At 41.3% G+C, this 27,827-nt stretch overlaps 1 protein-coding gene across 1 annotated transcript; it reads right to left on the bottom strand.

Moving 5' to 3' along the window:
- Positions 1–593: 593 nt before the first annotated feature.
- On the bottom strand, positions 594–27,827 carry LOC126336142 (MAGE-like protein 2). The gene is made up of 3 exons (XM_049999635.1): positions 27,741–27,827; positions 11,800–11,994; positions 594–1,137 (listed from the first exon to the last, which is right to left on the bottom strand). The coding sequence occupies exons 1-3, from the start codon at positions 27,750–27,752 to the stop codon at positions 808–810; spliced, it is 537 nt and encodes a 178-aa protein (XP_049855592.1). The 5' UTR covers positions 27,753–27,827; the 3' UTR covers positions 594–807.

Here is a 27,827-nt window from a genome sequence, read left to right as displayed (position 1 = left end):
TGTAGGCTGCGTTTACCTCATTGCTGTGTCCATAATGGTCACGCTACTGAATCTATTATACGTAGTACAGCCATATTTTCTTGTATTAAGTGGAGTATACAGGCATTCAGTGATCAAGTTCAAGATTAACAACTGTATCATAGTTCATAAGGGAGCTTTCAGCAGAGTACGAGAGGTAAATTCCAAGGTATTAATAGTTAGTGAGCCAGTGTATCATACTTGTTTCAGTGCAAATCATAAAAATGTTGGTGATTGTTTACTGCCAGCACGCCAATGTGTTGTCAGTAAAACCTTCAGGACGAAACTAACTGCAGAGCATAAGTACATTTCTTCACTTACATTCATTGCAGGTCCGCAGCTCGTGGTCGTGCGGTAGCGTTTTCGCTTCCCGTGCCCGGGTTCCCGAGTTCGATTCCCGGTGGGGCTAGCGATTTTCTCTGCTTCGTGATGAGTGGGTGTTGTGTGATGTCCTTAGGTTAGTTAGGTTTAAGTCGTTTTAAGTTCTAGGGGACGGATGACCATAGATGTTAAGCCCATAGTGCTCAGGGCCATTTGAACCATTCATTGCAGGATGATTCCAGTGTGAGAGTCTGTCTTGTAAATCATTTTATTTAACGAATTATATAACATAACAGAATACAAATGACAGTAACTTCGATGAATCTGCACTAAACAACAAAATAATAATAAGACTACGTAACAAAACAAGTGTCAATAACAAAACAAGTATTACTCAAATCAAGGATGAAATCCTTCAGAAATAAATACTGAGTAACAGTAACTGTTGACAGCGCTACGAACACTTTCCTATCGCCAGTCGTCAGTCTTCTTCTGCCTGATGATGTGGTACACGTGTTTGTACACGGGAACCTTGACTGCGTACGGCTTCGGCACCGGCACCTCAATGGGCTTCTCTACCTCGACGTGGTACGGCTTCTCTATAGGGTAAGGCACCTTTTTCTCTACTTCCACTGCGTACGGCTTTTCAACTGGGACGTGTATTGTTCTCGTGACGGGAACTTCGACGCGCTGGACGTCTTGAACGTAGACCGGGTACGGCTGAGGAACGGGGACGCCCACCAGCTCCGCCACCGGAACCGGAACCTCTTGCGGCACCGGTACGCGCACCACTTGCACCTGCAAACAAAAGCAAAGCTAGAACGAAATTTTCACTCTGCAGCGGAGTGTGCGCTGATATGAAACTCCCTGGCGGATTACAACTGTGTGCCGGACCGAGACTCGAACTCGGGACCTTTGCCTTTCGCGGGCAAGTACTCTACCAACTGAGCTACCGAAGAACGACTCATTCCCTGTCTTCACAGCTTTAATTCCGCCAGTACCTCGACTCCTACCTTCCAAACTTCACAGAAGCTCTCCTGCGAACCTTGCAGAACTAGCACTCCTGAAAGAATGGACATAGCGGAGAAAAATGGTTCTGAGCACTATGAGACTTAATTTCTAAGGTCATCAGTCCCCTAGAACTACTTAAACCTAACTAACCTAAGGACATCACACACATCCATGCCCGAGGCAGTAGTATTGGAACTTGCGACCGCAGCAGTCGCGCGGTTCCAGACTGTAGCGCCTAAAACCGCTGGCCATCCCGGCAGGCTTATTGCGGAGACATGGCTTACCCACAGCCTAGGGGATGTTTATAGAATTTAATTTTCACTCTACAGCGGAGTTTGCGCTGATATGAAACTCCGGGGTGTGAGTCGTGTTTGGGTAGCTCAGTTGGAAGAGCACTTGCCCGCGAAAGGCCAAGGTCCCGAGTTCGAGTCTCGGTCTGGCACACAGTTTTAATCTGCCAGGAAGTTTCAGAAGCAAACCTGCACAGCACCCCACTGGCTGCGTGTCGCTACAGCCTAGCTGCCACTCACACCCCTAACTCCTCAAGGCACATCGTACTCCTGCATAATGAAACGATGGAACTCATTGCATTGTTACGGTACAGAAAACTAAAGCCAGAGGCCTTTCCATATGTCACTGACTAGCATAATCTATTAGTTGGAGCTCACCTAAGTGATACCGCTCTGCAATGTCGATGGGTTTAACCTGTCGTTTGCCGACGTCGTTGCTGAGCGATGGAATAATGATGTTGTTGCTTGCAACAATGCACGTGCACAAACAGAAACTTAAGAAAGCACTGTATTTTTTTTTATTTTCAGGACGAACTTTCATTCTGCAATACGAGGACTCGAACATGGGCTTTGGCTGTTGCGAGCATGTGTTCTACCGAACGTGGTATCGAAGTACGACTCACGACGCGCGCTCACACTTAGTTGGTCTGTTTCAAGATGCTACAGGGAATAACATTTAATTTCTATTATTTTGTAGAATATAACGTATAGCGTTGTCCGAGGTCTATATTTGGTTGGTAAACGACACTAAGGTCTACAATTGTCCAAGTCAATCAATCTGTAGACCATATTTTATTGTAACGTACTATAAAGCTACCATGAGGAATAGGTTGTGTTCCGGGACGAAACTCCACCAGGCATAGAGTGTACGCTGAGAAGTTTCTAATGCATTTGCCTATGAAAGGAATAGGTTTTGGTTTCAGTTTTGATCCCTCATATACTTTTAATCCACCTGAACGTTTCCTTCGATTGTGATTTCATGAGGGTAATCCTTGATACTGACTGTATTCCCAAACATTGGTTTTTTCATGGGTGGTGACTTCAATAGTCAAAGCAGACTTGTTGTACCAGCAGGCTCAGTATTCCCTGCCGAGCACCATCACTGGTGTTATACTATTGCTGTCGTCACCAAAACACAGCTCTGCGCATTTCATTCCAACAGCTGCGTCTTTCGGTATACTATCGAATGCAAGTCTGCAAAGTGCTGCTTGGGAGGAAAAGCTGGTTGTCAGTACCATAACCGGCACCTCAGCTTGAAGTACAAGGTACGCAATCGTCTTACGTAGTAGCTTCGGAGTGCAATTGGCCATAATTTGTAATGTCTTTGTTGTGCGTAATGGCTGCTCGTTGAGGTTATGGCAACCCATGTGTGAATCTGTTTATCAATCTCCTACTAACCAGGAATACGAACATGTGTACCTTCCTCGGATGACCTGCAAGAGTCATTTAATGTACAATATGCAATATTCTACAGAAGAACCAATCAGCATAGTACAAGCTCACAATGCATCTTAGCTCAAGTTAACAATCTTGTCCAACGAAGCAGATCTGACGTATGCACAATATTAGCCGCGTATGGCGCTCTTTTAGATATCAAATAACAGTTGTGGTCGAGCTAGCTTCTTCATGTTCAGTTTTGTACCAGAGTACAGCACCCGCATGACGGAGCCACTTGATTGTCACTCGTTGCCCAACATTCGCTAACCGCGCTGGGATCTTCACTTCGCCTACAGTTCATTCACTCATTGTTGCGAAGGAGCACTGGCAGAATTCGAGGTACCAGGAAAGGGAGACGTGACAGCTATCTGTAATACAACACAACTATAGTTTTTTTTAGAAGGAACCACCAACCAATGCGCAAGCCGGTACAGTCACGTGAAATCGGCTTGACTATAGAGCCCGAGAAAGAGCTGCGTTTTTGGACCACGTGTCGAGCATGGTGGGCCGGTGGTAAAATGTATGTCCGGAAACCGTAACGTCACTGCACCATGGAAACTTATACTCTACTTTTAATATGGGCTTCACGTCTCAACGATGCGAGCAGTCCGCAAAACCACCCGCGTTTCGGATTCGACTTAACTGTACGTCCCCTTTCCCGAGCTGGATAACTGGTGTGAAATTAGGAACATGCAACTGGCTGAAACGGCGTCCAATTTGAAGACATGCCCGGGGCATTGAGCCACACAATTGTTTAGCGAGCTAGTAACCGCCGTCTTCGACAACTTCCGCCGGGCTATGCGAAGTTCTCACGAACTGCAGTCGAGTGAAGAACATGTAAATTTGCCACGCGACTGCAGTGTTGTAGTTTGTACTACGTTTCAATCATCGATTTTACAGCCACCTCCCAGTAATCAAAGAAAATACGGCGTTCCAGCGTCTTGTTTTAGAGTTGTTCTATTTTTGAACTCCTTATGAATACATTGCTAAGAAAGGAAGTTAAGATAACGCTGTATTGTTTTCGGAAATCTTTATGGGTAAATTACTTGCCGGCAATGTAATACAAAGCGTTTGTGTCATGAAGCAAACGCAGCATACCTCATTACGTGGTAAATAATAATCTCGCAGGCAGGCTGCCTGACGCAAACTATGTTGAGCAGACTATGGCAGGTGGTGTGTCGGATTTAGTCGACCGTGCAAGGGGGCCCTCGAAATTCCGTAAGCGAATTAATAACTATTTCATCGTTAAGACTCTCCACAATAATGTCTCAGATGCATTGGCATAATGTGTTTTTGTAATGTAATGCATGAAATAAACGTAAATAAAAAGTTCGCAGTTTGTTGTTCATGTTCAGGTTTGATTGATAAACTTGTCCACTCGCAGTCCAACTTCTGTTTTAAAACCATGTAGAGACTTTTAATGCAACTGATTACGAGTTTCAGAGTTACGACATAGATTTCCCTGCGGGCTGAAATATCCTGATAAATGAAACCAATTAGAAAAAAGGGAATCAGTCTGTCTGTCGCCCTCAGACAGCAGTAGCCCGTTGCACTACTGATGTCGAGCAACAGTATTTGAAAAAATCAGTTTGAGTTTATGCGTAACTCTATGAGAGTCACTATGGACACACCAATTGCTAAATGGCCGTACGCAGTTTCTCCAGACTTTTCACCTAGGGCATCTATTACCCCTTTTAGTTTATTCTAACCGACACGCTTGAAGAGGTATGCAACTCCTGACCAAGTGTTTGAGTCGTACTTGTAGCACCTAGTACGTTAGGGCATATACTCTAGTGCTACAGTTCATTCAGAACTGTCATTAGGCGCGCTAAGACTATTCATGAGGGATAAATAATACGTTGTAAAAGGGTAAAGGACAACGGACAAATTGTGATTTAGTATACAGCAATTTTCTTAAGCTGAATTCTCGTTAAACACCGTTAGTATACTGAATAATGGATTCTGATGACATCAGGTTCTTCTTCTTATGTAGAGAAAGTAGCAGGCAAGCCTCGTATTCATTTTACCCATTCTCTATCAGAAACGAAAACGAAGAAATGAATTGCTTTTAGAGTGAAATATGGGAAAAAAATTTCACTTCCACCTATTTATGAAAACACCTTCAAAATTATGAAACATTCGTGTAAAGAAATATGCATATATACAAAGTATAAGTACACTAACCAAATTAAGAAACATAGTTCGTAAAACATAAATTCTCTCTAATGATTCTTTTCAACTCATCTAGGGCATCCATTACCCTTTTTAGTTTATTCTAACCGACACGATTGAAGAGGTATGCAACTCCTGACATTTATAGTAACATTTCCAGCAGCTACGATGAAAAGTGTGTGTAGCCAAGAGGTAATAAATTTTAAGATCATACATGATGCATCGGTTCTTCACGCATCTCACTGTTTATGACTACGTATCTATTTAACTATGATACGCAGACAATTCTTACCCACACGGCGAATGTTGCCTGACAATATATACGTAGTTTGGTTGAAATCGGTCCAGTTATTTAGGAGCAGATGAGGAACTTACACATAATGACACATACATACATACATCCATTTTTAAAATATATATGGATACTACTAGATTAATTAACGTGATTTTTGTAGCTATGTTCCATATGGCAGAAATCCTAATGAAAACTTAATAATAATGAACTATTATGCAGCTGTAACCATTAACTTTATGAATGAAAAAACCATTGTTCAGTTTGATGACTCACATTAAACTGGTGACTCACTGTATGTTTCTTCCAACAAGCTGGTGTAGATATATGTATAGATAATAGATTGTAACTACTTCGTTAAAAGTAAGAGAATATACATCTGTTTTCCAGAACAAATATAAGAATATATAGCAATCTTCCGTGGAATCTTCCGTGCAAGAGATATGTACAGACAAACATCTTCAAAAGAAGTACTGCAACTCTTTAGCTTTAGTTAAGATTCTAGTAACAGGCATCTGCACAAATAGAGCCATTACGGAGAAACCCTAGCATCCATGGTCAGTAACCCTCAAGACTAATATGATATCTAGTTAAAATGGTTCAAATGGCTCTGAGCACTCAACTACTGTGGTCATTAGTCCCCTAGAACTTAGAACTACTTAAACCTAACTAAACTAAGGACATCACACACGTCCATGCTCGAGGCAGGATTCGAACCCGCGACCGTAGCAGTCGCACGGTTCCGGACTGCGCGCCTAGAACCGCGAGACCACCGCGGCCGGCTGATATCTCTTACACATCTCTGTAGTGTGAGGGTCCACACTGAAGTGACATCACGTCTCGTGTTATGTATGTAATATCTAAAATATTTATCCTCAGGAGTAATTTCTGTAGTGATCCCAATAGCAGATGAAGGATTTATGGTAGAGGAAAGCGATATGAAGTTGATTCCACAATCCCTAAGTTGGTTTCAGTTTAGAGTTAGAGATTTTAGGTTATTGTTTTGCAAGCCCTTGCGGACAATTGCAACAGGTACAGCGAGACTTTGATAGCACCTCCCTCCCCCCCCCCCCCCAAACCACCCCACCGTCCCAGCCTTATTAGACACAAAGTAGTAAAACCCCGATCACAACACAAAAGTGTTAAGGTTTTCGTGGCGACTTGTTGACAAACTGATTGTTGGCTACTGTTTCAGGTTGTTCGGCCGAGTTTGTTTGATGAGTTGCTGACCTTATGCCTGTACGAGTGGTTGACATTGCCAAAGCTTGGCCCTGCACCACCAGCAAAAGAGGGTGAAGATTCGACAATGTCAGCCACTCATGCTGGAGAAACGTCAGAAAAATTATTAAACGTCGGGTGAAGAACTCGAGACAGAAGTCAACAGTTATTTTTCCAACTCAAGACGCCAGAGACATGGCGTAATACGCTTAGGTTCTTGCTGTTGTTGTCATCTTCATTTCGAAGACTCGTTTGATGTGGCTCACCACGTTATTCTACCCTGTGCTGACTTCCATATCTCAAAATAACTATTGCAAACGACATCCATTTAAACCTGCTTACTGCATTCTTCTCATGGTCTCCCTCTGAAAATTTTACTCTCCACGCATCACTCCAATAATAAACTGACGATTCATCGTACAGTACGCTTGTTCGCCCAATGCTTGAATACTGCTCAGCAGTGTGGGATCCGCACCAGGTAGGGTTGATAGAAGAGATAGAGAAGATCCAGCGGAGAGCAGCGCGCTTCGTTACAGGATCATTTAGTAATTGCGAAAGCGTTACGGAGATGATAGATAAACTCCAGTGGAAGACTCTGCAGGAGAGACGCTCAGTAGCTCGGTACGGGCTTTTGTTGAAGTTTCGAGAACATACCTTCACCGAAGAGTCAAGCAGTATATTGCTCCCTCCTACGTATATCTCGCGAAGAGACCATGAGGATAAAATCAGAGACATTAGAGCCCACACAGAAGCATACCGACAATCCTTCTTTCCACGTACAATACGAGACTGGAATAGAAGGGAGAACCGATAGAGGTACTCAGGGTACCCTCCGCCACACACCGTCAGGTGGCTTGCGGAGTACGGATGTAGATGTAGATGTAGAAGGTTATTAAAGTGCACAAGAAGAAACAACGGACACAAAATGGAACCTTGAGGAACACTACATGCCACGTATTCCCAATCAAATAAAGACTGGTTGCTTACTGCACAGGTATTTTGCAATACTCTTTGTTTCCTGTTAGATAAGTCTCAAACAATTTTGCATCAGCACTCCTGGTGACACTGTAATATTCTAATTTACTTAACAGAATGCTGTGATTCATGTGGTCAAAGGCTTTTGACAAGTCACAGAAAATGCCAGCAACGTCTAATTTGTTATCTAATGAATTAAATGCATTCTCACTGTATGTGTATATTGCTTTCTCTATATTGGAACCCTTAAGGAACCCAAGCTGTGACTTGGACAATATATTATTTGCAGTCAGATGCTTAAGGAGATGCTTGAACACAATCTTTCCAAATATTGTTGAAAAAGCAAGCAAAACTAAAATTGGCCGATAGTTTGATGGTGTCTCTTTATCCCCCTTCTTCCAAAGAGACTTAACTTCTGTATATTTTAGCCAGTCTGTAAATGTTTCACTGATAAGAGATTGATTACACAAATAACTCACATGAGTACTCTTTGATTAACTTAATTGATATGTTATCATAACCACCAGAATACTTAGATTTTAAGGATTTTATGATGGATGCTACTTCTTTGGGAAACATGAGTCATTTCTATTTATTTGTAAACACTGGTTTCAGATGGTCCATTGCACTGTTTACTGAACCTGGTAACCCCAAGCTGCCAGTAACAGAAAAAGGACTTGCTTAAGCGGTTTGCAACACTACATGCACTGCTTACCAATGTCTCATTTATTTTTAGAGTTATCTGCTCCTCTTCCTCTTGGCCCAACTGTCTATCTTCTCTATATCCCATACAGTTTTTATTTTGTTGCCTGTTTTTTTTCCACAATAAAGGCTGCTTAGGTTTCTGGATTACATTCTTCAATATTTTGCAATATTCTTTGTAGTGCAAGACGATGCAAGCATCAGAGCTGTTCCTAGATAGTAGATATCGCCTCCTTTTTGTCTCACATGATATCTTTATTCCTTGTGTAATACAGGGTTTATTTTTAGATCACTAGATGATATGGCAAGAGATGTTGACCTGCCAGTATAAAAGGAGACTGGGGGTATTGTGTTGTCAGTAAAAAAGCAGTAACAGCAGAATGGATAAGTCAGGAGAGCTCAGGTACTTCAAACAAGGACTAGCTATAGATTTAACCATAGTAACAAATCTGCAAGTGGCATTTCAATCCATTTAAAGCTGTCCAAGTCAACTGTTGGTGGTGTGATTGTGAAGTGGAAATGTGAAGGAACAATCAAAGATAAACCAATACCTGGCAGACCTCAGGTACTGATTGAACAGGGACAGTTGGGCATTGCAGAGGGTCATTGTCGAAAAGTCTCACGAATCAGCAAAAGGAATCAGTTATGAGTTTTTCAAAGTGCTACCAGCATTCCAGCCAACACAATGACTGTGCGTTGGGAGTTAAAAATATAGGGGTTCAATGGTTGAGCAACTCCTTATAAGCCATAAATTTCTGTAGTCATTGCGAAGCAACACTTAAGGTGGTGTAAAAAGCACTGCTGGACAATGAGTGACAGGAGATGACTGGTTTAGAGTACTGAGTTATGTTTTGCCATGTGGAAATTCAGTGGAAGTGTTTGGGAGTGGCGAATGCCTGGAGAACATTACATGCCATCACATTACTGCCGATACGTAAGGAGGAGGTGGTGTTACAGTATGAAAGTGTTTTTCAAGGTTATGGTCTGGTGCCCTTACTGTACTTGAGAAAACGCTAAATGCAGGATGATGTGAAGACCTTTCACAGTATTGTGTACTGTGCACAGTAGAGGAAGAGTTCAGAGACGATGGCAGTTTGTATCAGCATTACAGTGCACCCAATCAGCATCTGTGAAGTAAGGGTTTGTGGACAATAGCATTCCTCAAATGGACTGGCCTCCCCAGAATCCTTACTTGAGCCCAATGGAACATCTTTGGGATGAGTTTGAAAGTTGACATCCCTCAAAGTTGACATCCCTTTGTACCTCAGTACCCAACATCACTATCTTCTCTGGTTTTGGCTCTTGAGGATGAATGGACCGCCATTTCTCCACAGATATTCATACATCTCATTGAAAGTGTCCACAACAGAGTTCAAGTTGATTGGATTGAAGAGTTCCTAGATAACAGAACGCAACATGTCATTCTCAATGGAGAGAAGTCTTCCGAAGTAAGAGGGATTTCAGGTTGCCGCAGGGGAGTGTCATAGGACCGTTGCTATTCACAATATAAATAAATGACCTTGTGGATGACATCGGAAGTTCACGGAGGGTTTTTGCAAATGATGCTGTGGTATATCGAAAGGTAGTAACATTGGAAAATTGTACTGAAATGCAGGAGCATCTGCAGCGAATTGACACATGGTGTAGGGAATGGCAGTTGAATCTCAATGTAGACAACTGTAATGTGCTGCGAATACTTAGAAAGATAGATCCCTTATCATTTAGCTACAATATAACAGATCAGCAACTGGAAGCAGTTAATTCCATAAATTATCTAGGAGTACGCTTTAGGAGTGATTTAAAATGGAACGGTCATATAAAGATGATCGTTGGTAAAGCAGATGTCAGATTGAGATTCATTGGACGAATCATAAGGAAATGCAATCCGAAAACAAAGGAAGTAGGTTACAGTACGGTTGTTCGCCCATTGCTTGAATACTGCTCAGTAGTGTGGGATCTGTACCAGATGGGATTGATAGAAGAGAGAGAGAGAAGATCCGACAGAGAGCAGCGCGCTTCGTTACAGGATCATTTAGTAATCGTGAAAGTGTTACAGAGATGATAGATAAACTCCAGTGGAAGACTCTGCAGGAGAGATGCTCAGTAGCTTGGTATGGGCTTTTGTTGAAGTTTCGAGAACATACCTTCACCGAAGAGTCAAGCAGTATATTGCTCCCTCCTATGTATATCTTGCGAAGAGACCATAAGGATAAAATCAGAGAGATTAGAGACCACACAGAAGCATACCGACAATCCTTTCCATGAACGATACGAGACTGGAATAGAAGGGAGAACCAATAGAGGTACTCAAGGTACCCTCCGCCACACACCGTAGGGTGGCTTGCGGAGTATGGATGTAGATGTAGATGTAGATCTCAGAATGTCTCCTATCACCCGATCGCCTCTTTTTGTCAAGTTATGCCACAAATTTCTTTTATCCCAAGTAGCATTGAATACCTTGGCACGATCTTCCAATCTAATCTTGAACATTCTTCTGTAGCACCACATTTTAAAAACTTCAATTCTCTTCTCAGATTTGGAAATTTGTGGTAAGGTCTTATGGGACTGAACTGCTGAGGTCATCGGTCCCTAAGCTTACACACTACTTAATCTAACACACACCCATGCCCGAGGGAGGACTCGAACCTCCGTCGGGGAGAGCCGCACTGACCATGACAAGACGCCTGGGAGCGCGCGGCTACACCACGCGGCAGTTCTCTTCTCATCTGAATTACTTACTGTCCACGTTTCATTTCCGTACAAAGCTACACTCCACACAAATGTATTCCGAAGAGACTTCCTAACCCTTCGGTTTATATTAGATGTTGCAAGTTAACATTTTATATCCTCTCTACTTTGCCGAAAATGCAAAACTCATCTAGCACTTTTAGTGTCTCATTTCCTCATCTAATTCGCTCAGCATTGCCTGATTTTATTCGGCTACGTTCCGTTACTCATGTTTTGCTTTTGTTAATGTTTATCTTATATTCTACTTTCAGGACACTGTCAAATCCGAACAAGTGTCCTTCAAAGTCATTTTCTGTCTCTAGCATAATTACAGTGACGTCAGCAAACCAATGAAAAATATGGAGATGAAGTGTCCTTCAAAGTCATTTTCTGTCTCTAGCATAATTACAGTGACGTCAGCAAACCAATGAAAAATATGGAGATGGAACATGGTTAGATAAACAGGGACGATTCTGAATATTTGTTTAGCTGGATTCAACCACTTAGATATTGTCAGCCTAGTCAAAGGTATCGTATTAAATGTACTTACTTGTCGTCTTCGTCAATTACCTTTACTCCAACATTAGTTACAGTGAGAATATCATAAACGGAATGGAGGCTGTGCGCGCTGTTTACCTTGGGCCCGGCTCCTAAGTTGTGTAGCACGGCCACCTGCTGGTGGATGGGCTTGAAAGCGTCTCCTCCGTAGTTGCCGCTACCGCCATAGGCCTGGCTACCCAGCAGAGCTTGATCGCCAAAGCCGGCAGTGGCGGCGTGCACTGCAGCCAGCACAACCATCGCCGACGTCAACAGCTGCACGTTACCAACACTCTGCACAGAAAATAAGCACATAGGGGCACTACACTATACACACTACCCAACCTTGATATTATTGCACTTGGCCTCCCTTAGCCTTTATCAGAAATAAGCGGGTTGAGTTGTTTGGGGCGAAGGGGGGGGGGGGGGGGGGAGAGGGAGGGAGACCAGACAGCGAGGTCAGCAGTCTCATCGGATTAGGGAAGGAAGTCCGCCGTGCCCTTTCAAAGGAACCATCCCGGAATTTGCCTGTCGCGATTTAGGGAAATCACGGAAAACCTAAATCAGGATGGCCAGACGTGGGATTGAAAAAAATGGCTCTGAGCACTATGGGACTTAACATCTATGGTCATCAGTCCCCTAGAACTTAGAACTACATAAACTTAACTAACCTAAGGACAGCACACAACACCGTGGGATTGAATCGTCGTCCTCAGAAACAAGCGATGATGTTACAGTGAACAGACACATTGGTGACCAAGGGTACACATCGCATTGTGAATGATTTAGAGACAGTGGTGCATAATATACAGTGGTGTTCACGTAAACTGTCACGGTATAAACTCGCTATAAGCCGAACAAAGCGCCTTCTCCCCAGGTACAATAATATTGTAAACGGTTAGTACGTTCCCATATTAGTTATAAATGTGAAATGATGCTTCTGGGAGTATTTTCTTGCATTAAGATGCTTGCTAATAAGTTCCAACTACGGTCTCGGTTATCATGTAACAGAACGTATGAAACAGTCTCTTGATGTAATACATTTGTGGGATCGGCCTTAGCGATAGTCATACACCGCTGGTTCACTAACGGAAATTCATTGAAAAAATGTGAAACGCCAACTAGGTAATCTACGATGTATTTGTAGTGTGAAGTGAAGAAAGTCCAGCTCAAGCAATACCAAGCGTTACTTCTTTGTATATCCATATTTGTCGTAGTAATACATCTCTTTTTCAAACCAAAGTAAGAATAGCAGGAACAAGAACTGCCAATATGCAGACATTCAGGAATACACTCTATCAATGCGCTTAGCGCAACCACGGCGAGTTTAGTTACTACCAAATTGCATTTTTAGGTGAGCCTAAGGGATTTAATGAGAGGCAACTATGATGTTAGCAGATTTCCCTTTGTCAGAAGTGCTTCTATTCCTACTGAGCCTGAATTTTACATCCCCTCTTCTTCGGCTATCATAAGTTATTTATCTGCCAAAATAGCAAAGCTCATCAACTAATTTTAGTATCGCAATTCCTAATATAATTCACTTAGTATCATCTGATTTACGTCAACTTAATTCCACTGCCATTGTTTTACTTTTGGGATGTTGAGCCTGTGTTTTCTCTAAAGCAAGGAATGCTCGGTGTCGGCAGCCAATCGTAGCCCAAAGAACCCTTTAAGTAATACTGCCGCATTGGGTGTTCCTATATGGCTCGCAGAAGCACGCCGTTGTAACGATCTGCATCCCTTGCGGGACATGTGCGTTATATGACATTGATATTTGTTATTCTGTAATAGACTGACAAGTCATTGTACATTTGAATCACTTTCGTAGTTGCATCCTATTTCTTTCCCTGGAACTGTATTCTGAAATTGCGTTAACTCTCTGTCATCTGTTTAGTATCTGTTTTCGTCATGCCCAAAGAAATCGGGAATGGAGGGAAGGAAGGAAGGATGTAAAATCCCGACAAATTTGTTCTTTAGTTCAGAGCACATGCTTCAACAGGAAATTTGATGAAGCAAATCTCTCGTATAATTTTGAAAGGACTATTTACCTTGAGCTCTTTAAGAGTATTTCAACATAGATCCTTCGGAATGGGGGTACGGTAGATGAAACTCTCTCTCTCGCTCATCACAACCAACACATTGAGCTACGAATTTACTCTTCCTTTCTAGTAATTTACATAAAACTCTACATGTTTTGAAATGAAAATACGTAGGAGATACTAGAGAGAAATTTGTCTCATTCATTTGAGATTTAAGATTTGACATTTGAGGAAATAGTTCAGGACTTGCTGTAGGCTTCATTCACATTGGATTAGTAGTTTAGTCAAGTTACGGTTATTTAGAAACAAAACCTAACAGCATCATTTAAAAGAGCAGCCAGCCCAGTCCATTATAATGGGAAGCACACAGTCAACACCCGCAGTCAAACCTATCTATCGTTGGGTGGCGACTGGGGCGGTCTGGTTTCCGTCTATCTACCAGAGCCCTCTGTTGCCAATCATCCGTTTTGCTTTGTGACCGCCAACACTGAACATTGTAGCGAAGTTGCACCTGTCATTTGAGTGCTGTTAATGTGGAACAACAGGGTCTGTGAAGCGTCAGATTGCCCTTGTGACCAAGTAAGTCTTAATCAACGAGCTTGAGCTGCCAATGAAAATACTATGATTTCGGTTGGTAGAAACTTGCAAACATGCGTTTAGTATGTTGTATAACACTTGAATTTCTTCATCTAGTATGTGTTAGTGTCCTGACGAAATAAATCTCCGGTGAACAGCCTGGTATGAGTGTGCATAGGACACAATATTTCGGCAATCGACCACGTTACCATCATCAGGTGCTCTGATTACTGCACCCAGTAGCAATAGATTATCTCCCTGCCTCTCAGTGACATGTGGTTTTGGATAGCGGAAACACACGCACTAACTTTTAGGAGGCGTCCGAAACCATAGATCACAGAATTATGTTACTGGTCCAGTGTGAAGCTGCCTTGTACAACAACGTAACTTTCCAACAGTAACTTGTCACGGGAAACTGCGCAGAACGGGAGAGCGGCGGATCTCCGTCCTTGGGCGACAGAGCAGAGATTTTGCAGCGCGTCCCTGTATCTCTCTCCACGGTCAGCGCGCGGGGACGGCGCGGCCGGAACGCAATTAAACAAATAACCGCCGCCGTAATTAATTGCCTGCCGGCGAGACAATAGAGAGGCAGAGATGGAAACGTCCCCGTTTCGCCGCTTTCTGTGATACTCGTTCGGCCACGTCTGTTACGGTGCGGTACAAAACACGCACCACAAAGAGACCACTGTTTTTAAATTTCACAGCAGTTCCCAGAAAGTCATCCCTAATAATTAATTTTATTAACACCGGCGAACACGGTGAAGCTGAAGAGAGTTTATTATGTCCTTTAGTGAACGTTGGAGTGTAAGGGCGTGCGGCGAAAAGAGTACTACTAAATTTAGGTGGCGTGGGTGAGGGGGACGTTATGCGAAACACACTCTGTTTAAAAGATAACCCAAATCCACAACTCTGAGGGTACGACAACGAAATTTTATACCAAACTTTAGGTGAATTAACACATTTATTCGTAAGTTCACTAGGTTATAAGTATTTTAATTTTTTCATACAATTCAAAAATTTTATGTTCAATTTATAACACATGTACCTCTTTCTAAGAAACTATTGAAGAGATTTTAAAAAAAATCCTTGTAATCTCTTTGTCTATAGTAAGCTTCTTTGGGTATTTTCGAATATGTGGCATAAGAGAAATTTAGTAACTTTAAATTATGATTCTGTAAGTATAATACAAAATTATTATACTTACAGAATTATAATTAAAAATTACAATTAACGTCGAGTATAGGTTTAAGTATCAGGAAGTCGTTTCTGAAAGTATTTTCATGGAGTGTAGCCATGTATGGAAGGGAAACATGGACGATAAATAGTTTGGACAAGAAGGGAATAGAAGCTTTCGAAATGTGGTGCTACAGAAGAATGCTGAAGATTAGATGGGTAGCTCAAATTACTAATGAGGAAGTACTGAATAGAATTGGGGAGAAGAGAAATTTGTGGCACAACCTGACTAGAAGAAGGGGTCGGTTGGTAGGACGTGCTCTGAGGCATCAAGGGATCACGAATTTAGTATTGGAGTGCAGCGTGGAGGGTAAAAATCGTAGAGGGAGACCAAGAAATGAATACACTAAGAAGATTCAGAAGGATGTAGGTTGCAGCAGGTACTGCGAGATGAAGAAGCTTGTACAGGATAGAGTAGCATGGAGAGCTGCATCAAACCAGTCTCTGGAGTGAGGATCACAACAACAACAGCAAATACAAAGCTCATACAAATTTGAAAGCAGGTGGCCCCATATCTCAGGTTACACTCAGAACTTCAAGAATTATTCTTGGGCCATGTTTTTTGGGTTTATAGAAAGAGGCGTACAAAATTTCAAAATTCTTGACTTCATAGAGTCTGAGAAAAAGGCACATAAACTTTAACCCTTTCAGACCCCTTGTCCATTTCAATGGACACTATTTTTCGACAGTAACATCTCATATCTGAGAGCACAAATGTTTTTAGGATTGCTTGTACGACGCAATGGAAGTCTTGTGGTTCAATCTGATGGGCGATCCTGCCATCTAGTGGTGACGTCACTAAGTATTTGGACGTTGTTTGAGACAAGATGGTTGCACAGAGGAAGCATGTAAAAGGTGGGTACATATTTCGACCAATTTTATGTGTTTAAAGGTTAGAGTTCCCCTTGTTTTTAAGTTTTATTTGTTTTAGTAAGGTTTTGGATACTTTCTATAGCCAAATTAGATACATGCTTCGGAAAATCACTGTATTATCGACGTTACAAAACTGATGTCCATTGAAATGGACATTTAGCCCCAATGCTTGTTTTTACTTGTGAGCTTGTAATGTATGTCTGCTATATGAAAATAACTTCTGTGATGCAACTGCGCCTTTTTTTGTAACGTAGGGGACGAAACTAATTTATTTTATGTTACCAAAGGTTCAGTAATAAAATTCCAAGCATTTATGTACAATATTGCAGTAGTTGCACTTGATGTTATTGCTTCAAACTTGGTATTTGCGTCTTGTTTCAAAACTGTTCATGAAATTGCTTACATCTGACGTATTGATTTTCAGAATTTTATCATATTGAGAGGGATGATTCCCAAATACTGGATTTGCTGATGTCAGGTGAGGTTTCTGACTTAGAGCTCTCAGAAAACGATGAACGTGGCCCTGATGATGCAGAATCTATTCCACAATGCACTAGACCTGGTATGTAATAATAAAATTATCAATCTCACCTTACTATTATACATACATTACCTGCTTGTTGCTATAATGCATTGTCATTTTTAGGTGCTGATGTAGTCACAAACTACGAAGAGGAACAACTGGAGGACGATAGGTGCAGCACAGATTAAGATGACCAAAATCATACTTATGCACAGGACTCAAATGATGAAGACTCTATTATTCCATCTGAGTGGGTGTTTACTGAAAAAAGTGATATTAGATGGAGAAGAAAATGCCTACACTCCAAAGCACACCTATAGGTGAAGACCAGTATTCAGTGCAGCCATCAAAGTGTTATATGACACCCACTGAATATTTTTCAGAGCACATTTCTCATGCTTACTTAGAAAATATGGTTGAAAAAACCAACATGTATGCATTGCAACATGAGAAAACATATACACCGACAAATGTAATGGAAATAAAGTCTTTCCTAGGATTTCGTATAATTATGGGATGCTTGAAATACCCCAGAGTTAGAATGTATTGCGATTCAGCAATGAATTTAGATCTCTTTGTGGAAAGTATGTCAAGAGAGAAATTTTTCCAGCTGAAATCAAATTTCCATGTAGTTGACAATTTGGCTAGGCCAGAAAATTGCGAAGACAAATTTTACAAAGTGAGACGCATCTATGATTGTAATAGACGTAGATGTTTGGAACTACAGATTGAGGAAGAATTATGTGTTGACGAGCAAATGATTCCTTTCAAAGGTCATTTAGGAGTGAAGCAGTATTGTAAGGGAAAGCCTAAACCTTGGGGTATAAAACTGTTTTTATTATGTGGAAGAAGTGGTCTGTGCTATGACTTTCTGTTGCACCAATGAGATACTCCAGAAATCTCAAACACTTTTGTAAAAAAGTTTGGTTTAGGGGCATCTATTGTTCTAAAACTTGTTGAGAGAACTAACAGGGAACATGCTTATTTATAATTTGATAATTTCTTCACAACATTCAACTTACTAGAAATATTAAAAATAAAAAAAATATATACATGCAGCAGGAACAGCAAGTCTATGTCGCATGCCAAATGTACCTTTTACCAGTGATAAGGATTTGAAGAAGAAAGGGCGTGGTTTTTCTGAAGAAGTGGTGAGCATCAATGAAGCAGTGATAATGTGTAAATGGTTTGACAACAAACCAGTAGTTCTGGCATTAAATTTTGTAGGATGTGGTGGTCAAGATGAAGTACAGCGCTGGGAAAAATCAAGAAAGACATATGTTTCTGTCTCACGGCCTTAACTTGTACGTCGTTACAACCATGCTATGGGTGGTGTTGACTAAATATGTTAATTAGCATGTATAGGATTTTTATTAAATCTAGAAAATGGGCATTGAGAATGCTGTTCCACGCTGTAGATTTATCGTGTGTGAACAGATGGTTGGAATACAAAAGAAATACTGAATCACTGGGAGAGAAAGAGACAATGGATTTGCTTCATTTTAAGATGAAAATAGGAGAGGCTCTTGTAAAAGAGGGCACTAGTACCAAAGTGAAGCGTGACAGACCCAGTAGTGATTTACAGGACATAAAAGCAAAAAGAGCAAGAACTGAGATTCGTCCAGCACCAGAGATTCGGAATGATCTTACTGAACATTTTCCTGAGTACCATGATAATACAGAAGCTTCAAGGTGTAAAATGCCTAGTTGTAAGAATAACACTAATGTATTTTGTGAGAAATGTAATGTTCATCTATGTTTTGTCAAAGGACAGAATTGTTTAAAAATGCTCCACAATGCAGGATGTAACAACCGTTGATACTCTTTGTCCATTACAGTGGACATTCTGTAAAATGTAAATAAAAATGTTTTCTGTAATTTTGTTGGATTTATTATGTTTCTAATACCCGTTTTCACCTATTACAATGAATAGATACTTTTTTCATGGCTGAGAATAATTTGGGTGTGAAAGGGTTAAAAAAACACAATTTTCAGGAAATCCAATTTAGCGTTCAACCTCTCAGAAGGCCCCAGGTTTGAAGTCAGAGCCGTCCTTCCCTTCAGGGCTTCTCTTCTACCTTCTTTGCTTTACCAGGTCTTCAACTATTTTTTTACTGCAGAGGGGCGCTATAACTCATTTTCACTCAAGATGTCTTGAGTGCAATTTCCTGTCATAAAGCCTACTATCCCCATTATCCTCATACTCCCTACTTCCCCATCATCAAATATAAGAATTACATCATAAGTTGCAATTCTGACAATTTTAGCTGATGACAGTTTGGTTTTAGGGCTTCGTCTGCATATGAGTGAATCAAGAACCTGTATGTGGGTTTGACAGCATCCAGGATGGAATGTGAAAGGATCTTCTTGTTAGAGTAGTGTTTGTTATCCTTCTGAGTCTGCAGATATCTACACCAGCCCAAGCTGCATTTGTCATCTCGAGTACATGTTCTGGAATTACCAAATGATGAAAGACACTCACTTATGCGTAAATCTCCCCCAGTGGCACAAGGCAAAACAAGAATTGCTTCTTCGTAAACAAAGCAGCTGGTTTATTATTGATTCTAATAGACGAAACGGAGTCGCTGACGATCTATAAAGTAAAAGAGTATATTTGACGGCCTTCTAGGTGTATCTCGTAGAAGTTCGCTTGAAAACAATCCACGGAATCGCTGCTCACCGATCTGGTATTGAAGAGTTGCTTCAAAAGGTGGGCCTGGCAGCAAGGTCACGTCACACATTCAATTATTTTTCTGAATTTGAGGCGCGATTTAATTATTTAAACTTTGGTAATGTATGGTCAATGAGTTTTACCAACAAATACAATATAAATTGAAAATTTTAATTTTAAGTCAATTTGATTAACGTTTTCCCTTAACCACTACCACCTCATATTGGACATGGTGCTAGCGCAAGGACTAACTCTAAGCAGCAAACTGAAATGGTAATATCTAATATTATTATCACTAATGTTATGGATACTGGAATGGAACAGTAAATCTCCAACAACTGTAAAACAGAAAGTAAAGGGGGTGCTTAGAGAAAAGAAATGAACCATAAATCGTGAACATTATCTGGAGTACAGCTTGTAAGCGTACCAAAGATTAACTTCTCCCAATTGAGTATAGTTGATATAGTGATGACAGACTTCATTACGTAGATCCAAAATTTTTTCGTGTTCTCGCTGCCTCATCACCTTAAATGCTCTAGACAAGATTTTGAAGGTGTTATGGCGATGGCTGCTATATGGGATAGGGTGCTACTTGTGGTTGTCCTTTGAAAATTGGAACAGTCATTGGATTACATCAAAGAACGTAGTAATAACAAGAGATTTGTTTTAACTCTTAAAACTTAAAGTGGATAGACAGGCAACAACAACTGAGAAAATACACAGGAAGAAATAAAATGAGCCTACAATAATATTTTTGCATGTCTATGATGCAGAGGGAAGTGTAAGAAACACACGTGATGAGAAGTACAACCTATCACAGGGCATCTTAATACCCAAAAGGTAAATCTGGAAAGAGGTTCACTGATCTCTACAACGAAATTTACTTTTCCGCATTACGAACCACTATCAAGCGGATTCTTTACCGTTTTTTGTATCACATTTCTTTTCCGTTTTATTTCCATATGGATCGTTGAGAGAATGACAGCACATACGTTCCTGTATGAGTGTACGAGTGTTTGTCTTTCAGAGTATACGTATGACGGATTCATAGGAAATTGAAGGAAATTCCTAATTTCCGCTTCGAAACCACGATATCTGAGTTTTCTAAACCAGTTTCCGCCGAACACAACGTCTTCCTTTGTGTACATTCTACGTCCCATATCTTATCTTTCTTGTTACGTTATTTCACATGCAATATACGTTCAACGTTCTCACGTCGACCTGCTATAGAACCCACGCACTTAAGCAATATTCCAGTTACGGAAGCACAAGTGGTTTATAAGCAATATCTTTCGTAGATAAATTGCATAGTGCTGTGCCAGTAAATCGAAGGATACTTGTACATTGTTATTTCTAGGCTTTCGTATAACTTTCCAGTGTAAGACAGCTACATTTTTACCTGTAGCGCACACTTCTATACATCAGAATCTGGTACATGTCTCTGTTCAAGACTGATAGTTTTTCAAGATATAACTGGTGATTATTATGAAACTTTTTAAGAGATAAAACTTCGTTAGAGATAATCTCATCATCTGCCAAGTGCATTAACACATAAGACAGCAGCTAACACTACCCGCCAAGGCTGAACCAGGAAAGAAGTCAGAAATCGCCCGCAATTGAATACACTTTATTGCAGATCTAGATTTCAGCTATAATACGCACTTGTGAAGGTACATAGCTTACTTCAAATTGATTTTACCTATATGGTAAGTTCCTGTAATAACACGTGCATTTATGACCCTGTTCAGTTTAAATGGAACACTTCATACCCACTGATGAGACGGGTAGCTATACTGTAGCTGAAATATAGATCTGCAATGAGGTACAGATTTGATCGCAACTGACTGCTGACTTACTTCCTGTTTTAATTGCATTTGTACACAAAGGTTCCAATGGAATCCAACTTTATGTTAATGAATTGTTACACTTCCCTGGGAGGAAACGATACACTACTGCGCATTAGGTTTTTCGGCCTCATCGTGTACTGATGACGAATGTTGCACCCACCATTCGTGCCATTTCAGATAGCTTTGAAGCCAATGATTAGCTCATTTTTATACACGCAGGCTGTGCTACGACGAAGAAGCAGCTTTATTTCTGCAGTTACATCTACACCTTGCATAAGAAAATAGGTATCATACTCTGCTTCTTACACTATCAAAAGTTGATATATCTACCGTTCCCTTCAGCTTGGGAGCAATCTGCAGCAGACTGAAGGATATTTGAGTATCCTTTATCGTGTTAATCAAACAAGCATATGACTGCTTGCACTGCCGTTCTTTGAACACTCTGAAACTGTTTTGGGTACTGATTTAGGATGACAGTAGAGCTCAGACAGGTGCCCAGCTGGTAATACTAGAGTCATTTGAAAACTCCTGCACACTGAGCATGCACGGCCGTTAGGGTGGAGTGATAAAGTTGAAATTCACGTCAGTTGTGAGCGAGACTTAAGGCGTGACGGTTGTGTAAATGTGTCTGCTGATTCGCGTGTTTGCGTCGTTAGTAATTCAGCTTCAAAATGAAAGCTGAAATCGAATAATGTCGGATTACACGTGGTGACCAGCGTCCTATATCAAAGTCTGATCTCTACGTGGAAAGAACCAAGCGGACATTTACAACACTTTGAGAGAAGTGTATAGAAATATTGTTGTGGATCGTAGCTCTGTATCACGGTGGTCTACTCATTTCCGTGAAGTTCGGGTAAGCACTGACAACCCAAGAAGTGGAAGATCGTCAAATGCAACTGACTACATCTGTCAGGTTATTGTTAATGACCCTTTGAGAGAGAATCGACGTAAAGCATGTGAGGAAATTGCGTATGAGGCCAGAATGCCCGTGACTTTATTTTACAGAAACATATCTAAAAAGTTAAAGTCGAGAAATGTTGCTGCCAGATGGGTGCGCATGATACGAGAGAAGGGCAGAAAGCAGGTCGCAAAGGAATCACAGAAGAATTGCTTCAACTTTGTCGAACAGAAGAAACACAAGCGATTGCTGCACTTGATGAGACCTCGATAGGAGATTTTCAGGGAGAACAGATGTGCTCAGACGTCACGATGGAAAAGTTCCGACTTTCCACTCCCGAAAAAAGAAAGATCAAACGTGGAACTGATAATGATCTTTACGTATGATGCGAGCTGACTCGCCGCTACAAATAGGAATAGGAATAGGGGAAATCTGTAACTAGCTGTTTCTCTAAAATGTTTCACACCTGAAACTCGTAGAAGATGGACTGACATGCTTCTAGAAGGTGTCCTTATTTGGCACGATAGTGCAAGACCGCATATTTCCCTTGTTGTGTACATAGTTGCGCGTAGTCAGCGCCTACACAACTTTCCCCATAGAGCGCGCCCCGCTAAGCACAACAGCGCAAGCGCACCGCTCGTCCGTCTCCGCACACGAGATGGCGCTGCCTTAGAGACGGACCAAATTCTGTTTCCGCCGATCCGCGTATTAATATGTAACGCAGACAATGAGATTGCTGCTAACGTAGAACCTTTTCTCCTCGTGGATCACACTCGTGCAAAGATACCTAAACGCGCGAGGTATTATAACGAGTGTACAGACCTCCGATTAGTCAGTCTGCATTAGTCTATAGTCAAGTTTCAGTCTGCGCCTAATAAGATTGTCATATTCCTGTACATAACCATGAAGAGAAATGTATAGACACTTTGTCAAGTATCAGAGATATGTGAGAATAAGATTAACGTACCAAAACCAAATGAACTTCAGATTGTCAATTGTAAACAGCACCCAGAACCAAGTTACGTAATGTCTATGTTATTTATTAATTTAATAAATGTGTGTGAAAATTAATCAAGTTCTGTTTAATGTTCGTCACCGTCAATCTGCTACTCTAACGACAGAAGATACACACTCCACGGTAAGACCACGAGACATACTGCTGACACTCGCCTACTTCGATAGAGCGACAAGTCAAATAATCTGATGGTGTGTGTACCGAAGGTCTTACAGTACGCACACCAAAGCCCTAACAGTGAGAGAAAAGTTCCACAAATATGGCTGGGAAACACTTCCCCACCCACCACACAGTTCTCTTGTCAGTCCACCAAACTTATATCGGTTTCCCAAGAAGGAACAACTCCGTGGAGAATGTTTTCATACAGCTTCCAGTGAGGTGAACCAAACACTCAGACAGCTCAATACTGAACGTGGTCTATCCGGAATACAGAAGTTCCCAAAACGTTCGGAGGCCGTCATAAGCAAGAACTGAGATTATATTGAAGCTCTGTTAAGGTATTTAGTCAAATAGTTTTCTTCAGCTCTGTCTTACAGTGTGCAGAACTTTTGAATTAACCATCGTAGGAGATATATGCTAATTGAAACGTATGGTTTCAGCTGAGAGATCCACCGACAAACCGACAACTCACCGATGTTCATCGTTGATTTTCGGTCAGCGGAGTTCGATAGGAAGTAAGGACATTCGAATCCGGAAGCCATATTTATTTCCTTATCGTCTGGCATAAACACTTGGACATAAATGGTACGCTGGGCATTTAAAATCAGCAGAGAATAATAAAAGAACAATAAAGTGAATAGTAAACTAAACGGCTGAAAAACATAAAAATCAACAATAAAAAGTACATTAGAATGAGAAATAAATTAAATACTAAAGGAACAATTAAATGAACGCTAAATTTACACTACAAAAGTTTATAGCTGATTAAGGAAGATGGACAGCAAGCATAACCATTAAATGTTACTACCTCAATCACCCTGCCAGTATACTGCAGCATCCTTCAGTTCATGCCGACCTGGGTACGTTCTGATGTTGCAGCCACCCACAATGTAGCCCATTGTTTGGCAGATTACATTATGTGAATAGTTTCTGTATGTCTGAGAGATCGTGACGTAATTAAGTACTATGCAAATGACTCTGAGGACATGAGCTTTGGACCCATTTGTACTGTAGGTCCTAGCAAACTCTGTGTGATCTTCGAATGCTGTTAAGAGATTTCAATTGTCGACGGGGGAGTTCGGCTCCAGTAGGTCTATGTGTGCAGTCGGAAGTGGACCATCGAATCTTCAAATAGTCAGGGCCACCACCTGTCCGACGCTGCTCATTAATGCTGTAACTTGTGTCTAATAGTAGCTCAGATAAGACTGGTCGGGTTTTCTAGCATCTCAACGTCCTCTGTGATACTTGAGGAACGTCCTTATGCTCTGGCAGCTTTGAGTCACTTCAGTTTATGGACCAAAAAGCCAGAAAACAGCTGTCACTTTGCTTCACAACATTACGCTGAAACTCAGCTACCTAGAGAACATGGTTGTTCCCACAATAACTTTTTGGACTATGTAAACAAAAGCAGCAGTAGAATAAAAAAATGTCGCATCTTCTTTGAACGGAAGTAGTATTTGTGTTGAGTGTTCCGTGATAGTATCAATACAAAGAAGAGGCAAGCAGCCAAGTGAACCGAGTGATACAACTCAGCTTTTCGAGTATCACTTTCAGCATCTTGGATTGAAGCCATATTTGTAGGCTATTTTTCTGCTGACACAAAATGATGATATCCTAAGCGTTGAAACTTATTTCAAGAATAGTTGTACTAAAATAACTACTGAGTATTTATACGTTAGTATAATCGCAAAAATGAAATATAAACATATAACTAAACAGAAATACTAATTTACTTACTCAACAGTAATAGACTATAGCGAGTCGTACACATAACTCGACAACCACACATTAAAATCTACTGAAGTTTCAATGTTTAATTGAAGATGAATCATAAAAATTCCGAAGAGGAATGAAAATGCAAGGGGTAAAGAAACCACTGCTAATTTTTGTAGCTGAGCTTGAGAACAACTTCTTTCTGGATATAAGGAAGACGTAGACTGATAAAAAGGATGGATAGCAAGTAGGTGCAAACAAGGATTGACGTGTTCATGACAGATTGTAGAGATGGCTGGTGTTGTAGTAGCGAAGTTAGACATAAAACACTGACACGATTACATGCGACGGCTGACGTACAGAAGATAGTAGCTGCACACAAAGATAAAACATTCAAGATAGATTGTAGCTGATGTTAGATGGCGTAGCTATGAAGTTATGCTTGAAAATATTAGCAATGTTACACACAATGGTGGAAGCAAAGAGAATAGCAGAGGCACACAAGAACTGACATCGTCAAAATTGATTCCGTAGGCAAACTATATGTAGTAGCTATGAAATTAGACTCTAAAAGACTACCAAGACTACAAAGGGTAGACGAAGGAATATAGATAGTAGAGGTACCCAGGAATTAAAAAATGCGACAAATGCCAGAGAGGATTTTGCTTTAGAGCTGAAGACAAAGCTCGGGTCGGCCACTGTGACCGAGCGGTTCTAGGCGCTTCAGCCCGGAAACGCGCTGCTGCTACGGTCGTAGGTTCGAATCCTGCCTCGGGCATGGATGTGTGTGATGTCCTTAGGTTAGTTAGGTTTAAGTAGTTCTAAGTCTAGGGTACTGATGACCTCCAATGTTAAATCCCATAGTGTTTAGAGCCGTGAAGCTAGGGATACAAGTAATAGCGCAAGACAGTGAAAGATGGCTGGGAGAATGCAGCCAATGTAGACAGTGCAATTAAATAAAAGTGTCTTCTCAGAAGCTGGAAAGAGAAAAAAGTAATCAAATTGAAAATGCACTTAATAATTACAATGTGTGCAAAGACTGTTGTAGAGGATATTTGGTATAGTAATTGTGAAGTTAGACATGAAAAGATTAACAAGTCTACACATGATGGCCGAAGGGAGACAGTACATCTACATCTACATACATACTCCGCAAGCCAGCTGACGGTGTGTGGCGGAGGGTACCTTGAGTACCTCTATGGGTTCTCCCTTCTATTCCAGGTCCGTATTGTTCGTGGAAAGAAGGATTGTCGGTATGGTACTGTGTGGGCTCTAATCTCTCTGATTTTATACTCATGATCTCTTCTCGAGATATACGTAGGAGGGTGCAATATACTGCTTGACTCCTCGGAGAGCCGGCCGCGGTGGTCTCGTGGTTCTAGGCGCGCAGTCCGGAACCGTGCGACTGCTACGGTCGCAGGTTCGAATCCTGCCTCGGGCATGGATGTGTGTGATGTCCTTAGGTTAGTTAGGTTTAAGTAGTTCTAAGTTCTAGGGGACTGATGACCACAGCAGTTGAGTCCCATAGTGCTCAGAGCCATTTGAACCATTTTTGACTCCTCGGAGAAGGTATGTTCTCGAAACTTGAACAAAAGCCCGTACCTAGCAATTGAGCGTCTCTCCTGCAGGGTCTTCCACTGGAGTTTATCTATCTTAAAAAAAAAAAAAAAAAAAAAAAAAAAAAAAGGTTCAAATGGCTCTGAGCACTACGGGACTTAACAACTATGGTCATCAGTCCCCTAGAACTTAGAACTACTAAAACGTAACTAACCTAAGGACATCACACAACACCCAGCCATCACGAGGCAGAGGAAATCCCTGACCCTGCCGGGAATCGAACCCGGGAACCCGGGCTTGGGAAGCGAGAACGCTACCGCACGACCACGAGATGCGTGCGTCTATCACTTCCGTAACGCTTTCGCGATTACTAAATGATCCTGTAACTAAGCGTGCTGCTCTCCGTTGGATCTTCTCTATCTCTTCTATCAACCCTATCTGGTACGGATCCCACACTGCTGAGCAGTATTCAAGCAGTTGGCGAACACGCGTACTGTAACCTACTTCCTTTGTTTCAGCATTGCTTTTCCTTAGGATTCTTCCACTGGAGCACAAACAAACTAAAATACACAATAAATATTGAAAAGATTGTAGGCTGTAGTACTTCCGAAGTTAAATATGAAAGGATTGGCGTAATTACTCCGAATGGCCAAATTAGGATACATAGTAAGATTACAGGTAGAATGAAAACGTGCTAAACAATTTATAAAGGATTTTGGGTACAGTAGTTGTAGAGATGAAAGAAAGAGCACAAGATAGGATAAGATGGAAGAACAGAATGAAATTACTCAAAAGTAAAAAGAATGTCTTGAATGAAAATAAAAAGAAAAATAATTGCGAATGAAAAGTCTGTGCGAAAACTGCAGAAAACGTTGACAGTGTTGTAGAGTAATAGGAGAAGCGGAGGATCTGGAATTGGAGCGCGGCTCGACTCACCGTGTGCTCCATGGTGCTGTCTGGAGGACGAGTGATCCCAGAGGCGGAGAGGGCTTCTCATATAGCGGCGGCGGTCGTTGCGTGCGG

Source organism: Schistocerca gregaria, chromosome 2 (assembly GCF_023897955.1).
Source record: "Schistocerca gregaria isolate iqSchGreg1 chromosome 2, iqSchGreg1.2, whole genome shotgun sequence".
Taxonomy (NCBI): domain Eukaryota; kingdom Metazoa; phylum Arthropoda; class Insecta; order Orthoptera; family Acrididae; genus Schistocerca; species Schistocerca gregaria.
Note: the sequence above shows the minus strand (reverse complement) of the source record. Positions and strands in the feature narration are given on the sequence as shown.

Bases quoted from the DNA above. Each gene is read 5' to 3' on its own strand.
- LOC126336142 (XM_049999635.1), bottom strand. The intron at 1,138-11,799 runs GTAAACAGCGCG...TTTTGTTTGCAG, and splicing joins ACTTAGGAGCCGGGCCCAAG to GTGCAAGTGGTGCGCGTACC.